The following is a 14,890-nucleotide window of genomic DNA, read 5'->3' as shown; positions in this document are numbered from 1 at the left end:
TTGATCAGATGGCAACCACCTTCCCCCCACACACCTCATTTTCTGTCCCTGATCCCTTGCGATTCCCAAAATTATGGGTTCTTGTTTTGTCTTGCTTTGCTGTTCTGTTTTTTGCTTTGTTTGATTTTGTTAAGGCCTTCCTTCCACAGCAGCCTCAGTCCTCCAAGCTCTGCATCTTGGGACAGTCAAAGTGTTACCGCTGTTTACCAGTGCTTCCCCAAATCCTGAAGTATAACCGAGAAGCACCCTATGAGGCAAGTGTAAAGTTGAAAGTAGAAGCCTTTATTAAAGGACAGCAGAAAAGACTTCTCCCCAGAGGAAGAATCTGCGAAAGGGAAGGGCAAGATCTTCCCTTTTTTTATAGCTAAGGTCTTTTTTAGTTTTCCCACACTCATGTCCCTTGTTTTCCTTTATCTTGCAGGGATAGAATGCAGGTGAGAAGGCCCAAAGGTGGGAGATAGGTGGGCTGAAGGAGTAATCTGTTTGCTGGGAGCGGCTTCAGCATTAACATCCCTTAGGATGGGTTCCCAGCCTTGGGGACACTAACATTTCAATTTCCGCAAGTGCTGCTCCGGTTTCCTGAACTCCGTTCGATAATGGTCTCCATTTTCTTTATCTTACTTGATATTAGACTCGATTTACCTAACTACACTAACTACCTATCTGTAAATCTGGCTTCAAAAGCAAAAGTATTGGGGAATACATGTTGGCAAAGATGTAGAGAAACTGGAACCTCTGTGCGTTGGTGGTAGAAATACAAATGGTAGAGTCACTATGGAAAAGAGAATGGTAGTCCCTCAAAAAATCAAACAGAATTGCCACAGGGACCAGGGGTGGCAAACGCTTGTAATCCCAGCTGCTGGGAGGCTGAGACAGGAGAATCCCGAGTTCAAAGCCAGCCTCAGCAAAGGTGAGGCACTAAGCAACTCTGTGAGATCCTGTCTCTAAACAAAATAAAAAGTAGGGCTGGAGATGTGGCTCAGTGGTTGAGTTCAATCCCTGGTACCAAAAAAAAAAAATTGAAAGCAAGGACCTGAACAGATATTTGTACACTCGTGTTTATAATAGCATTATTCACAAAAGCTAAAAGGTAGAAACAACATAAAGGTACACAGGCAGATGAATGGATAGGCATATGTGGTATATACATACAATGGAATATTACCCTTAGAAAAAAAGGTAATTTGGGTATATGCTACACCATGAATGAACTTGGAAACTTGTCTCATCCATTCAGTCTGTTATAACAAATACCATAGACTGGGTAGCTTATAGACAACAGATGCATTTTTCACAGTTCTGGAGACTGGGAAGTTCAAGATAAAGGGATCAACCTACTCAGTGTCTGTTAAGAGCCTTTCCTGATTGATAGGTTGTTATCTAGCTATGTGCTCAATGGAGGAAGTGCCTAGGTACTCTCTGGAATCTCTTTTTATGAAGACACCAAACCCAGTCATGAGGGTTCCACCCTCATGGCCTAATGACATGCAAAAAGCCCACTCCTGATATCATCACTGTGGAGGTCCGGATTTCAATTCCATTGCTAGGGAACAAAACATTCAGACAAAAGCAAAATGTCATGCTGTCTTGCTGTCATGTAAGATGTGTCCCTCAAAGTTCCCTGTAGTAAAAGATTTGTCCCCAGTGTGGTGCTATTGAGAAACTGATGTGACTCCATTCTTGAGAAACCAGACTCTACTTCCGAGCAAAGCCTGTCCAAGGAAGGGGGTGTGACCCTTTGGAAAAACCCACAGAGCATTCCTAGGCACATACCCACCCTGCTGAGTTGTTTGTCTGCAAACAACAGGAGAGATCTTTAGGGCACCAGGTGTCCCTGAATCAGTTAGGCTAGGTGAGGACCCATAGCAACCCCCTAGCAACCACCAATATGCATGAGACAGGGAAAATACCTGGGATGCCAGATGACGACCCCCCCCAGTAGTTTATGGTGGCTGATAACATGTTGGGAAACCATGTAGTTTACCATGTATACCCCCCCCCCCCGGCCTAAACCAATCAGTTCAAAGGAATCCCCCTCTTGTATTAACCAATCACCCCTACCCAACTTGTTCCCGCCAGTGAATGTGCTAATAAATGTTAAGAGTTGTTGTTTGACTTTCCTGCGGTGTGAAATGATTTGCTGTGTGATGTTGTGACACTCAGAGTACCCCCAAAACCTATAAAATCTCACTGAACAAAGGATCGAGACTCACTCCCTGGGACCTCTGCATCGGAAACGGTTGTGAGTCCAGGCTCCAGCTTGCAATAAAGTCGGAAACGGTTGTGAGTCCAGGCTCCAGCTTGCAATAAAGACTCTTGTGTGATTGCATCAGATTCGGCTCCTGGAGGTCTGTTGGGGTCCCACAAATCTGGCATTCCACTATTTGAATCTGGCAATTCACTACTTTAACAGATGTGGCCAACTAGGAAGTCTTTAAGTCATTGGGGTTGTGCCCTTGAAGGAGATGATGACATGCCAGTCCCTTCCTTTTCCCTTGTTTTTCTTCCCTGTTGTGACATGAGCACTTTTGCTCTGCCACAAGGTCCTGCTGCCATATGCCCAAACCAATGGGGCCAATCAAACATGGACTGAAACTGTGAGCCAAAATAACCTTTTTCTCTTTATAAGTGATTATCTCAGGTATTTGCATAGTGTCAGAAAGCAGACTAAAACATGCTAAGTGAAATAAGCCAATCACAAAAGAAAAAAACATTGTTTAATTTTACTTATACAAAGTAACTAGAAATTGTCAAATTCAAACAGACAGAAGTGAAACAATGGTTACTTGGGCCTGGGGAGAGGTATAGGAGCTATTATTTAATATGGTTGCACAATAATGTGAATGTACTAATGCCATCAATTATACATTCACAAATTATTAAAATGACAAACTTTAAGTCAGACCTGGGAACACAGTTTGTAATGCCAGCAGCTCAGGAGACTGAGCCCGGAGGACTGAGAATTCAAAGCCAGCCTCAGCAACTTTGTTAGGCCATGTCTCAAAATTTTAAAAAGCCTGGGGATGTTGCTCAATCAGGGCTTAACCCCTGGGTTTGATACCTGCTACCAAAAACATAAATAAATAAGGCAAACATTATGTTATGTATATTCTACACAAACCTTAAAAGGTAAAATTATAAGAATAATAAAGTGTACAGAACAGAGATCAGGATCAAGTGAAGAAGCCTAAATTAGCCTCTGCTCTGATGGAGAATCCTGTTCCTTTCCTCTTCCCCTGGTCAGAGAATCCTTTTCACTGGATGGAAGAGAAATATCCAGGCTTTGCAGTCAAAGACACGTCTAAGTTCTCACTTCCTAAGATGTTTACATCTGAGAAAGTCTCTTAACCTCACTGACCTTCCTCTTTCTCATCTGTAAAATTGAAAAAATAAACTCTACCTAGCAAGGTTGTCATGAGAAAAGAATTGACTGATGTGTCTCTAGGCTCAGCAGGTCCTGGACAGTCAGTGGGTATCTTCCAGAACTCACACTATAAAATTGCTTGGACACTTGCTTCTCAGCTCTCTTTCCGCTGTATCCCCGCACCCACCAGAAGTGTAACGAAAGCAGCTCTCAGGACACCTGTGTATGTTTGTGGTTATTCTTTCCACCCTCAATTTCACCATGAGGTGCCCTCCTTTGCAGGGCTGTTTTAACACACACCCTATCAAAGCAGATTTAACACACACCCCATCCACCTTAGCCAAAATCCAAAGCCTCCAGCCTTGGCTTATCAAGATTTCCCACATATATAACCCTTGTATCCTTTCCTTAAGTAGCCTCAGATCAGCATTCAATACAGGGGAGCTTTGAGTGCCTATTATGTGCTAAGTTCTGTTCTTGGTCCTAAGAACACCCAAAGCTTATAGAGGACTAGACCACTTAGCACTGGGCAGCTATTACCCTCTGATGTCACAGCACTCAAAAATTTTGGTGGCACAGGTAGGGACTCTATATAGTTCATAATCTAGGAATAGGCCAGAAACTGGCCCTAGATGGCTAGACCAGGAGACATTCCTGCCACTCTGCGGAGGTGGGCTATGACTGTGGAGCGAGAGGGCAGAAGGGTGGGTATTTCATATCTGCAGTTTCCATCTTGTCGTCCTCAGTCCCGTGCCAGATCTGGCCCTCCGATCCAGTTCAGCCTATCCTGAGCGTTCCCCTTCCTATACCTGGAGATATGTCAGGAAATAGTGGGCCACGTCTTGACAGCCCAGGAGAGCAGGGTGTTCTCATCCACCAATTGCTAACATCACACCTCAGAAGCCAGCTCAGATCTCAGGCTTCAGGAGGAAAAATCTAGGGAAACTGAGGTCTCCCAGGGCAGAGACACCAGCCATCACTGTGATTGTAGGTCAAAGGTGCATTGTTGAGTTTTCATGGTGCTGATGTATAGACAGGCAGGCACACAACCGGAGGGCGGGTTTACATTAAAGTCTGATTTGCTAGTTTCTCTTGAAAAGTATGAGGCAAAAAAGGATGTGTCTAGAGCTGATTAGAGCCCAGGGGGCAATTTTCCTTAGAGCCACAAGGGAGCCTATTCCTCAAAAGATTATTTTGAAGAAGTCTGTGTACATGCAGAAGGGAACTTTCGCAGGAAAAAGTAATCTGGCCATTCATTGGCTGGAGGCTAATGGCTGCTGGCTGTAATCTAGCCACTCATTGGCTGGCAATGAGGGGGTGGGGGACAGGATCTAGAATGAACTAGTCCTCACCCTCCTTTCTGCTAGGAGATAACTTTCCTTTTTGGGGCAGGATTCCCATTTGTCAGTTGATGGAGCCAGTTTGTTGAAAATATAGCTGTGAAAACATTAGAAAACGACTTTATGATATAATAATATTCTTGTTTATTTATGAATGCATTAAATGGCAAGATCTAGCATCTGATCTAAAAGGAATGGGAGGGTAAATATTTCAAGATGTCTGCAACAACCTTAATGTGATATGAAAATACTTGTAATGTTTATGGCCAACAGTAAAAATAAATATGTAAATTAACAGGCCTCCACCACCCCCCCCCAATTCTATTCACAGACTCCCAAGAATCTGTACCCCAAAATCACCAGGGAGAGCATATTAACCTTGTAATTCAGCTTAGAAGTTACAACTGTTGACCCAGGACTTTGTCAATTCCCCAGGGAGGAAGCTGAACTTTCCTTTGTTTGAAAAGATAAATGGATAGTGGAATAATATGGAAGCTGGCATGAAACCCAAAAGACATGAACAAAAAAATTACAAGTTGAATTACATATATGGTAAAAATCTAATAAATGAGGTTATAAACAAAGCACAGTCTGAAGACATTGCAACATAGTAATAAAGTACCAATACTTAATAAAGTATTATTATGTTACAAATCAACACAAAAGAGAAAACCCAATAGGAAAGTGGACAAATGATATTATGTAATTCATGGAGTAATAAAATGTAGATTGTCTGAAACTTGGGAAACACTGAACCTCACCAAAAGGAACATGAAAATTACATTGTTTAATTCTCCCTACCACTGTCATTACCACGTTTTGAATCATTATTTTTTCTACTATAAAACTGCATTTATTACACAATACATTATTAATTTGTTTCCCACATTTTATTAAAAACTTATTTTACTGCCAAGCAAAAGGCACTATAAACTTCAATTTATCATTATTGTCACAGTACATTCATACAATCACAGACCAGCATGAAGAAACTTGACACTCAGGTTGACTTATTTGGTCTCATTGCAAGATACTTCATACATTTTTTAAATATTGAAAATATTTCTAATCAAGCTCCTCAAAACCCTGGTAGTTGGGCATGTTAGTTGAAGAACTACTTATCATGCCCTTTTCAGAGGTGGATATGAAAGTCAATATGTGTGACCCTGCTCCCCTGCCGAGAGGGCAAACACCAGGAACCCTTCCCTGTGGAAAGCGGAAAACCAGCTAAAGTTCCAGGGACACAACCTCAAGGTCAGCCATGGGGGTGTCCTCCAAGCTTGACTGAAATGTCAGAGTAAAGGGCAAGACGATGGAAATAAATAAACCTGGGGCAGGAGACATGACTAGTGAATATTTTTCAATAAGACTATCAGCACAGTGATTCTCAGAGGGGAAAATACTAGAATGAAAGGAAACAGATGGATCTAGTTTCATAAAACATTGTAACTATATTTGGGGGCGGGGAGTCAATTTTGTCTTATAATGCAAACAACCAAAAGGAAGATTCTAGAAGATCTTGGCCAGAGACTTTACCCAAGAAATATTAATTTTCGTACCTCCTGAAAAGAGGAAATAAATTCATTTTTATTTTTTAATTGAAAAATAAAAGTTACATGTATTTATGCTGCACAAAATTATGGGTTTTTTAAAATATTTTTTTAGTTGTAATTGGAACAATACCTTTATTATTTATTTATTTACTATGTGGTGCTGAGCATCGAACCCAGCGCCTTGCACATGCTAGGTGAGCACTTTACTACTGAGCCACAACCCCAGCCCCACAATGTGATGTTTTGAAATGGAGGAGGTAAATGTTTATGTGAACCTAAGAAGGGGCAGAAGTTTTAAATAGTTTGAGTTTGCAATTTGCTTTTATGAGTCAACTGGTAGCATAAATGCGTACATTGGGAAGGGGTAGTGTAGAGGATGGCAGATGCGGGAAGGGAGGAGACTATGCCAAGGACAAGTGGCCAGTGATTGGGATGTAAGTTCTGGGAACCCTCTGCTTGATTCTAGGTCTGCTACCTTCTGCCTCTAAACTAGTGTTTGGCGCACAGAAAGGAATCATCAATAAATACTTCTTGACTAAATTCATTCATGAATGCTGTGGTTTGGATGTTTTTGAGTGTGTCCCCCAAAGTTTCATGTGGTGGAAAGTTTGGTCCCCACTGTGGTGATGCGGAAAGGTGGCAGAAGCTAGGAAGTGGGCCCTAGTGGAAGGTGGTTAGGTTATTGGGCTTATTATATTTTATGAAGTGTCCTCCCAAAGCACCTGTATTAATGCACAGGTGAAATGATTGGAATTTGAGGGCTGTAACCTAATCAGTCTACTCTAGTTTAAATGGAGGGACTGGGTGGTTCTGTAGGTAGGTAGGTCATGGCTGGAGGAGATGAGCCTCTAAAGGGGTGCCATGGACGGGTGTGTCTTCCCTATTGTCTCTTTCCCCTTCCCCCTCTCAGCGTCCTTGCTGCCAAGAATGGAACAGCTTCCTTCGGCCATGCCCTTCCACCATGATATTCTGCCTCACTTTCAGCCCAGAGCAATAGACTCAGCCAACTATGGACTAAGACCTTGGAAACCATAAGCCAAAATAAAATTTCCCTTCTCTAAGTTGTTCTGGTTGGGTATTTTGGTCACAGTAATGAAAAGCTGGCTAAACTAGGGGTGCTACTCTGGCAGAGATTAATACAGTTCTCATGGGACCCTGGTTAGTTCCTGAAAGAGTGAATTGTTCTAAAAAGAGGAAGCCTAGCCCCTGATTCTCTCTGGCTTCCTGTATTACTACATGATTACCTCTGAGTGTGCTATTGCTGCCACTGTGGTGTTATTCTCCTCAAGGGCCTCACCAGAGACTAACCAGCAAGGGCAACCAGATCTTAGACTTTCAGTTTCCAAAACTGTGAGCTAAGCAAGTCTCATCTCTCTATAAGTGATCCAGTTTCAGGTATTTAGTTATAGCAACAGAAAATGGACTAATATACCAATGTCAAAATCAGGACCAGAAATCAAGTCTCTCTTTCCCCTAGTCAAGGTTCTAACAGGTCCTAGAATTAATTTTAAAGTACTAACTAGAACATGCAGCAAAACTATTAGCTGCCTACCCCAGCACCCAGCCTCTCTTGCAGCTACATTCTTGCCAGGGAGATGCAAGGGGAAGTGGTGATGGCACTCAATGGTATTTGCAGAAAGTCTTTATAAAATAAGAGGTGTACCTCTTTTCCTTTATCCTATTGCCTGAAATGCAGACATGATGGGATGGCACATGGGCCATGGTCTATAGTCCCTAAGGATGACAAGCAGAAAGATGTAAACCTGGGACCCTGACAATCACCATCACCCTACCTGTACTGGATTGTCCAACTCCAGACTTCCTTTTCACAAAAGAAAAATGAATTTCTATGTCTTATAGCCACTGTTCTTTGGGATTGTTTTATTAGAGAACAAAGGAAGCTAATCCTGAGATGCAGGTAAGACCCCCCCCCCCCCCCATCCTGGGAGAGAGTAGAAATCAAGCAAAAGTTTGGCAGTTCGGTAGTTTCCAGTGTCATAGGCCCACAGTAACTTGTTGTTTGACTCTATTTGTTACCTGGCCCCAGCTTCCTGGTCACTAACCCTTCTGGGCCTTGGATCAGGTCCCTGTAGGTCCTGGGACAGTACTCACGAAAGAGATTTTCTACCAGTGTGTTGCTTCCTCGAATCACGGTCTTCCCCTCCTTGTTCATGTAGTTCCACAAATGCAGGGCATAAGAGTCATTGAAACTCAGGTCTCTGTCCCAGACTTCATAGTAACGCCTCCACTCGCGATAAGAGATTGGGTAAAATCTCTGGGGGTGTAGGAAGGACAAATTCAGACACCTGAGGTCACTCAGCCCTTGGAAGTCTCCAAGTTTACACCATAATCTCAACATCCTCGTCATCAAAATAGGACCTTGGTTGCCCCAAATTCTTGAATTGTAGTGTTCAACGAAGTTTTCCATGCATCCCCACAAGAAGGGGTGGTGGGGCAGGAACCCAAACACCCCATTACTAGAGTACCGAGAGGACTGAGCAGCCAGAAAGTTCTCCTCGGGAATAGGCCTGATGGAGATGACGTCAGTATCCATGTAGACACCACCGTATTTCCAGATGATAGCCAGGCGGGATGCATCTGAGCTGACGTGGAGCCAATATGCCTGTGTACTGGCATTGATCTGTGGGAGCAGGTGCAAATCAGCCCCAAGCAGTGAGAAGAGGGAGGGGAGTCACAGTAGGAAAGCCAAGCCCAGAGGAGCAGGGGGAAGGGTACAATAAACCAGCTTCCCAAAATTGGATTTGGCCACAAGTCAAATTTCCCAAACTTAACCTCCCCAAATTTTCCTTTAAGTGAAAATTTTCCTTTAAGTAAAAAATTTGCAGCAATTACTATCAATGAAAAGATTTTTAGTAACTTTTAAAGATTTTCTGGAAAAAAATAAACTACAGCAGTGGAAAGAGAAAGAAGAAATCCAACAGGGATTTCACAATGAAATATCTGAGTCATTCTTCAGTGTGGGTGTACATTTTAACCACATATATGAAGCAGTGAAGGAAGAATCAAAAAGCCCTCAGAATGCTCATTGGTTAGACAAAGAGGAAAGAAGGGAAGGGAGGGGGGACAGAAATAGGAAAAGACAATAGAATGAACCTGGCATAATTTTCCTGTATTCACATATGAATACACCACCAGTATAACTCCACAATATCTACAACCACAAGAATGGGAAGTTATACTCCATGTATGTATGATGTCAAAATACTTTTTACATGACGCTGGAGATGTGGCTCAGCGGTAGAGCGCTTGCCTAGCACATGCGAGGCCCTGAGTTCGATCCTCAGCACCACAAAAAATTAAATAAATAAAGATATTGTGTCCAACTAAAAAAATAAATATTAAAAAAAAAAAAACTTTCTACTGGGGCTGGGGTTGTAGCTCAGTTGTAGAGCACTTGCCTGGCAAGAGTGAGGTATTGGGTTCCATCTTCAGCTCCATATAAAATAAATAAATAAAATAAAGATATCATGTTCATCTATAACTAAAAAATATATTTTTTAAAAAAATGCATTCTACTGTCATGTATAACTAAAAAGAACAAATAAAAAATTTTAAAAAGAATGCTAAAAATTAATGGAGAAAAAAATAAACTAGGAAACTAGAGGGAAAGTCAATATGTATGCTGGATGAGAAATTGTGTGTATTCATTTGCTTGTTCATTGCTTTGATAATATTCATTGAGGGTCTATTTATTATGTGCCAACCTCTGTTAGAACTGCTAAGGATACAGCAGTGAACAGACAGGCAAACATTCCTACTGGGAGGAAATGGACAATAAATAAATACTCTGTTGGGTGTTGATAAGAACTATGAAGAGAAAAAAGCTGGGTGAAATAAATAAATACTCTGTTGGGTGTTGATAAGAACTATGAAGAGAAAAAAGCTGGGTGAGGGGGTTATGAAAGAGAGTGGAGCTCAACATGATATCAGGTTCCCTCAGAAATGTGAATGAAGTGGGTGATAAGCCATCACCATATCTGGGAGAAGAGGATTCTGGGTAGAGGGAACAGCAAGGGCCCTGGGGCAGGTGCACCCTGGCTGTGTGGCAGAGGCAGAGAAGAGAGCCGGGCAGGTGATGAGAATAGAAAGCGTAGAAACAGAGAGCAGTTGATGGAGGGTGCGGTCAAGACTTTGAAGTTATTCAGATGGTTTGGAAGAAAGGAGGGATGGGATCTGAATTAATTTTCAAGGGCTCACTTTGGCTGCTGTATAGAAAAGACCATGATAAAGGGGTGAGAGATGAGCAGGGTAGAAATAAAAGAGCAAATGAGGAGGCTGTCGAAATGATCCAGGCAAGAGGTGATGGTGGCATGGGCCTAGGTGATAACCTGGTTGGGGGAAGAGAAATGGTTGGGTTCTGGACACATATTGCAGATAAAGCCGGAAAGGGGAGTGGGAGAGAGAGAAGCCACAGACAACTGCAAATGCGGAAAGGGAACAAAACTGAAAGTGAATTTAGAAGTGAAGTTAAAAGGAATGAAAACAAATCAGCATAAATAGCAGTGTTCCCACATGGGATGCTAATATTTTGAATACAAAAAACAAAATATACTTTTTTTTTTTTTTTTTTGGTACCAGAGATGGAATCAAGAAGCACTTAACCACTGAACCACATCCCCAGCCACTTTTTATATTTTACTTAGAGACAGGGTCTCAACACTTTTTTTTTTTTTTTTTTTTTTTAGTTGTAGATGGACACAATACCTTTATTTTGTTTGTTAATTTTTTTATGTGGTGCTGAGGATCAAACCCAGTGACTCACACATATTAGGCGTCCACACTACCACTGAGCCACAACCCCAGCCCCAGGGTCTCAGCACTTTTTTTCTGAACTTAAATGTGTTGATTAAATGGTTAAACAACTGGGGCTGAGATCGTGGCTCAGAGGTAGAGCACTTGTCTACCGTGTGTGAGGCACTGGTTCGATCCTCAGTACCACATTTAAAAAATAAATAAAAAATAAAGTCAACCTATAACTTTAAAATACATGTTTTTTTTTTTTTAAAAAAAAGGTTAAACAACCACCTTGACTTTTGGTAAAAATAAACATTCTTTAAAATTCTGAAAAATCAAATGAAAGCAAAAAATCTTCCCATGTTGCTAAAAAATCATCATCTTGTTTATAATTGCTGAAAACCTCATAAATAATAATAGATGACATTTATCAATACCTGGTCCAAAGATAGACAAGTCCTCAAAGATAGGTTCTAAAATCCTCAAAGATAAGTTCTAAGGTCATTCTTCTTTAAAAAATGAAAAATTAGAAGGATCAGGAAGTTTAGTCATCTGTGCAAAGAGGAAGAGGTTGGATTTGAACCACGACTGGCTGACCTCAGACATCTACTCATCCAAAAGAAACAGGTTTTGATACAAATAAGGAAGTATGATATTTTTGGTAAATTAATGATTGTTAATGAACAGACAATGAGACGTAGGATATCAAAAACTGTCCAGAACCAGAAGAGGAGAAAAACTGCCTTGATATAAACATTATAGTAGTGTACCCTAAGCACAAGAGCCTCAACAGGGGTTTCAGAAAGAGGTTTGATGTTCTGGCTGCTTAGATGACTATTGCCCCCACCCCCAATCCTATGCCCACGGTAGTCATTCCTAGGCATCTTCAAAGACTAAGATTGCCCAGATAAGTGTAGCAAACCCAGTGGTCACTAACAAGTCATAGAAAATTGAGTCCTCTCAACAGGTAGCCCCAAGTTATCCTGTGATCTTACTGGGGCAGAACATACCACAGCCTGACACCCTAAGGGTGAGACAGTATGAGTGCTATAGATACACAGCCTGCTGTAGTACCCTGCAGGCTCTAGTGGAGCAGATATTTAAGAGTTTTGTATCTCACAGTCCACCTTGCTCCTAAAACCCAACACATAGGTGGAGCTCAAAGCAATGCCAGCTGTGCTCCATGTGATCAGAGATTTCCTTTTCTAAGAAGCAAAACACAATTTAGATAGTGTTAGTCTAGCCCAGGTAGGGGAGCACCCTCTAGCAGGCCCACACTGACAGCTGCAGGGAAAAAAATCTGGTGTCCCCTTCACTCCCAGTGCCTGCCTCCCTGGCTTGTTAATACCTGGCTTCTGCCCAGGGTAGTGCCACGTACTTGGCAGGAACCCTGCTGTTGCCAACTGCCAGGATCTAGCAGATAGCAACTAGGTCCGTTTTTCCACTTTCTTCTGATGGGTCCCAATTTGAAGTCACTGGGGCCAAAGATGGAACTGATCCCAAGGACTGCTCCAGCCCTGTCCCCTACCTGCCTGGTCCCCCAGGCCCCTCCCCCTCAGGCCTATGATTTAATCCAAAGAGTGTTTCTAGCTGACTGCAATAAAATGCATGCATGCCCACCACCTACAACAGCTCACCCAGAGCCCAGGAAAATGTGGAAGAGTGAGGCAAGATTTTTCTCTCTTTTATATAGATACTATAGTAAGCTGAATAATTGCCACCCCAAAATATCTGATCCTAATTCCTGGAAACTGTAGATGTTGCCTCATATGGGGAAAGAAGCTTTTCAGATGTGATTAAGCTAAGGACCTTGAGATGGGGAGATTATTCTAGATTATCCTGATGGAGGTCTAAAAAATTACCGATGTGCTTTAACAGAAGAATAAAGGGAGGTTTTACACACACAGAGGAAAGGGGAATTTGAAGATGGAGACAGAGCTTGGAGTAATGGTCTCTAGTCCAATGATGCTGGCAGCCACCAGACACTGGTAAGAAATGAAGAATTAGGGCTGGGATGGTGGCTCAGCGGTAGAGTGCTCGACTAGCATGGGCAGGACCCTGGTTCGATCCTCAGCACCACACACAAATAAAGGCATTGTGTTGTGTCCATCTACACTCTAAATAAATAAATATTTAAAAAAAAAAAAAAGAAATGCAGAATTATTCTTCCCAAAGTCTCTGCAGGGAATGTGGCCCTGCCAATGCCTTGAGATCAGTCCAGTGAAGCTGATTTGGGACTTCTGCCTTCAGAATTGAAGAAAAAAAAAAATTCTGTTTTCACCAAGTTTGTGATAATTTATAATAGCACCCATTGGAAACTAACTCAAGAACCTAGATAATATCCTCCAATTTTTTTTGCTTGTCCCACAAAGCCTAAAAAATATTTACTGTCCTGCCATTTGTAGAAGTTTGATGATATTTGGTCAAGGACTTTGTAATGGCAAGTAAATAGTATTATTTTAATGTCAATTTTTAATTACTTTTTGTTTTTTAATTACAAAATAAGAATATGGACTGAATTCCTTACTCCGTTGGCCCTGATTCCTTACTCCTTTGACCCATCTGTCTGGTGAGTAGTTGGAGTCATTTTGGGTGAGTCTTCTGTTGGTCCCTCCCAACACTAATTTTGTAAGTTTCCCCCCAAACACTTACTCGAGTATACCATGGATACAAGGGTGTGTCTTCCAACAGCTTTTTCATATCCAAAGGGAGGAGGAAAACATTGTCCAGGGCTGAGAGGAGGGAAAAGGCTGGGTAGCTGGAGTTTGAGGGCAGCTGAGTGGAACTGTTGAGACCTTTCATAAAGAAGGCCACAGGCTGCTCTGGATAAACCCTGGCAGCAGACTCCACCGCGCAGCAGACCAGTGGGGGTGGCTCCAGTCGCTCTGAGGTCTCTACAAATACAATGCCACGTCCATGGCTCAGGAGGGCTTCGGGGTCCTGCTGGAACTTGAAGGGCATCAGGCAGGAGAAGAAGCAGGAGGATCTCAGGAGGAACTGGTAGAGGAAGCCACAGGCAAACAGCAGGGTGATGGATAGGGAGAACTGGAGCTCCTTCAGCATGTCCACTGCTCTCTCCCAGCCTGCTCCTTTAACAACACCCACCATTCATTGAACATCACATTCCCAACTGGATAGAGATAGCATACAAGAATACCATGCGAGAATATCACTTAGAAACCTATATGAAAGAAATACGATCGAGTCTAGCAGTAATAAAAAGAAAACCTTGGCATAATCAAATTTGGTTTAACTTAGATTTAAGGATGATTATGCATAGGAGAATAATTAATTTATTGGTAGAAAGAAACTATTCATGAATGCATTATCTTAAGAGAATAAAGAAGAAAAGCCATATAATCATTTCAGTTCAATAAATGCCAAGACTGTGATAAAATTGGACATCCATTCATGATTTTTTAAGAAGCATAAAAACTTTCTTCAGCAAATAAATAATGTCTACTATAACATCTAGAATATCATACTTCGTACGAAACATTTGAAACATCTGTTCATATCAGGAATGGGATAAAGATATAGCCACTATGACTGTTGTTGTTCAACCTCATTCTGCTAATTCCAACCAACTCGATAAAGTGAAAGAAAGGAATCTCTACTGTGAATGTTAAAAGAAGCAAAAACATCACCAGTTTTAGAAAATATGATTGCAGACCTAGAAAAATCCAAGATCACTTACAGAAAAACTAATAGAACTAAGAAGAAAATTATCCAAGGAAGAAAATGGAATGTTAGAGAGTTAAATAAGTTGCCAAGATCACACAGTTTGCAAGTAATGAAGTTACAACTCCCACCTGAGTCTGTCCAGCACCAAAGCCAGGCTGTGAACTGTCAAGTATCTGCCCCTCTGTAAATGTTAG

General features: G+C 41.7%; 1 protein-coding gene across 1 annotated transcript; it reads right to left on the bottom strand.

Annotated features, from left to right (window-relative positions):
- Positions 1-8,283: 8,283 nt before the first annotated feature.
- On the bottom strand, positions 8,284-14,075 carry A4gnt (alpha-1,4-N-acetylglucosaminyltransferase). Its single transcript, XM_076868850.1, has 2 exons — positions 13,665-14,075; positions 8,284-8,898 (listed from the first exon to the last, which is right to left on the bottom strand). The coding sequence occupies exons 1-2, from the start codon at positions 14,073-14,075 to the stop codon at positions 8,284-8,286; spliced, it is 1,026 nt and encodes a 341-aa protein (XP_076724965.1).
- Positions 14,076-14,890: the final 815 nt, after the last annotated feature.

This window comes from Callospermophilus lateralis, chromosome 10 (assembly GCF_048772815.1).
Source record: "Callospermophilus lateralis isolate mCalLat2 chromosome 10, mCalLat2.hap1, whole genome shotgun sequence".
In the NCBI taxonomy this organism is placed as follows: Eukaryota; Metazoa; Chordata; class Mammalia; order Rodentia; family Sciuridae; genus Callospermophilus; species Callospermophilus lateralis.
The sequence above is the reverse complement of the archived record's forward strand: the minus strand, read 5'-3'. Positions and strand labels throughout refer to the sequence as shown.

Bases quoted from the DNA above. Each gene is read 5' to 3' on its own strand.
- A4gnt (XM_076868850.1), bottom strand. From the start codon at position 14,075: ATGCTGAAGGAGCTCCAGTTCTCCCTATCCATCACCCTGCTGTTTGCC. The intron at 8,899-13,664 runs GTAAGTGTTTGG...CTGCTCCCACAG, and splicing joins TGTATCCATGGTATACTCGA to ATCAATGCCAGTACACAGGC.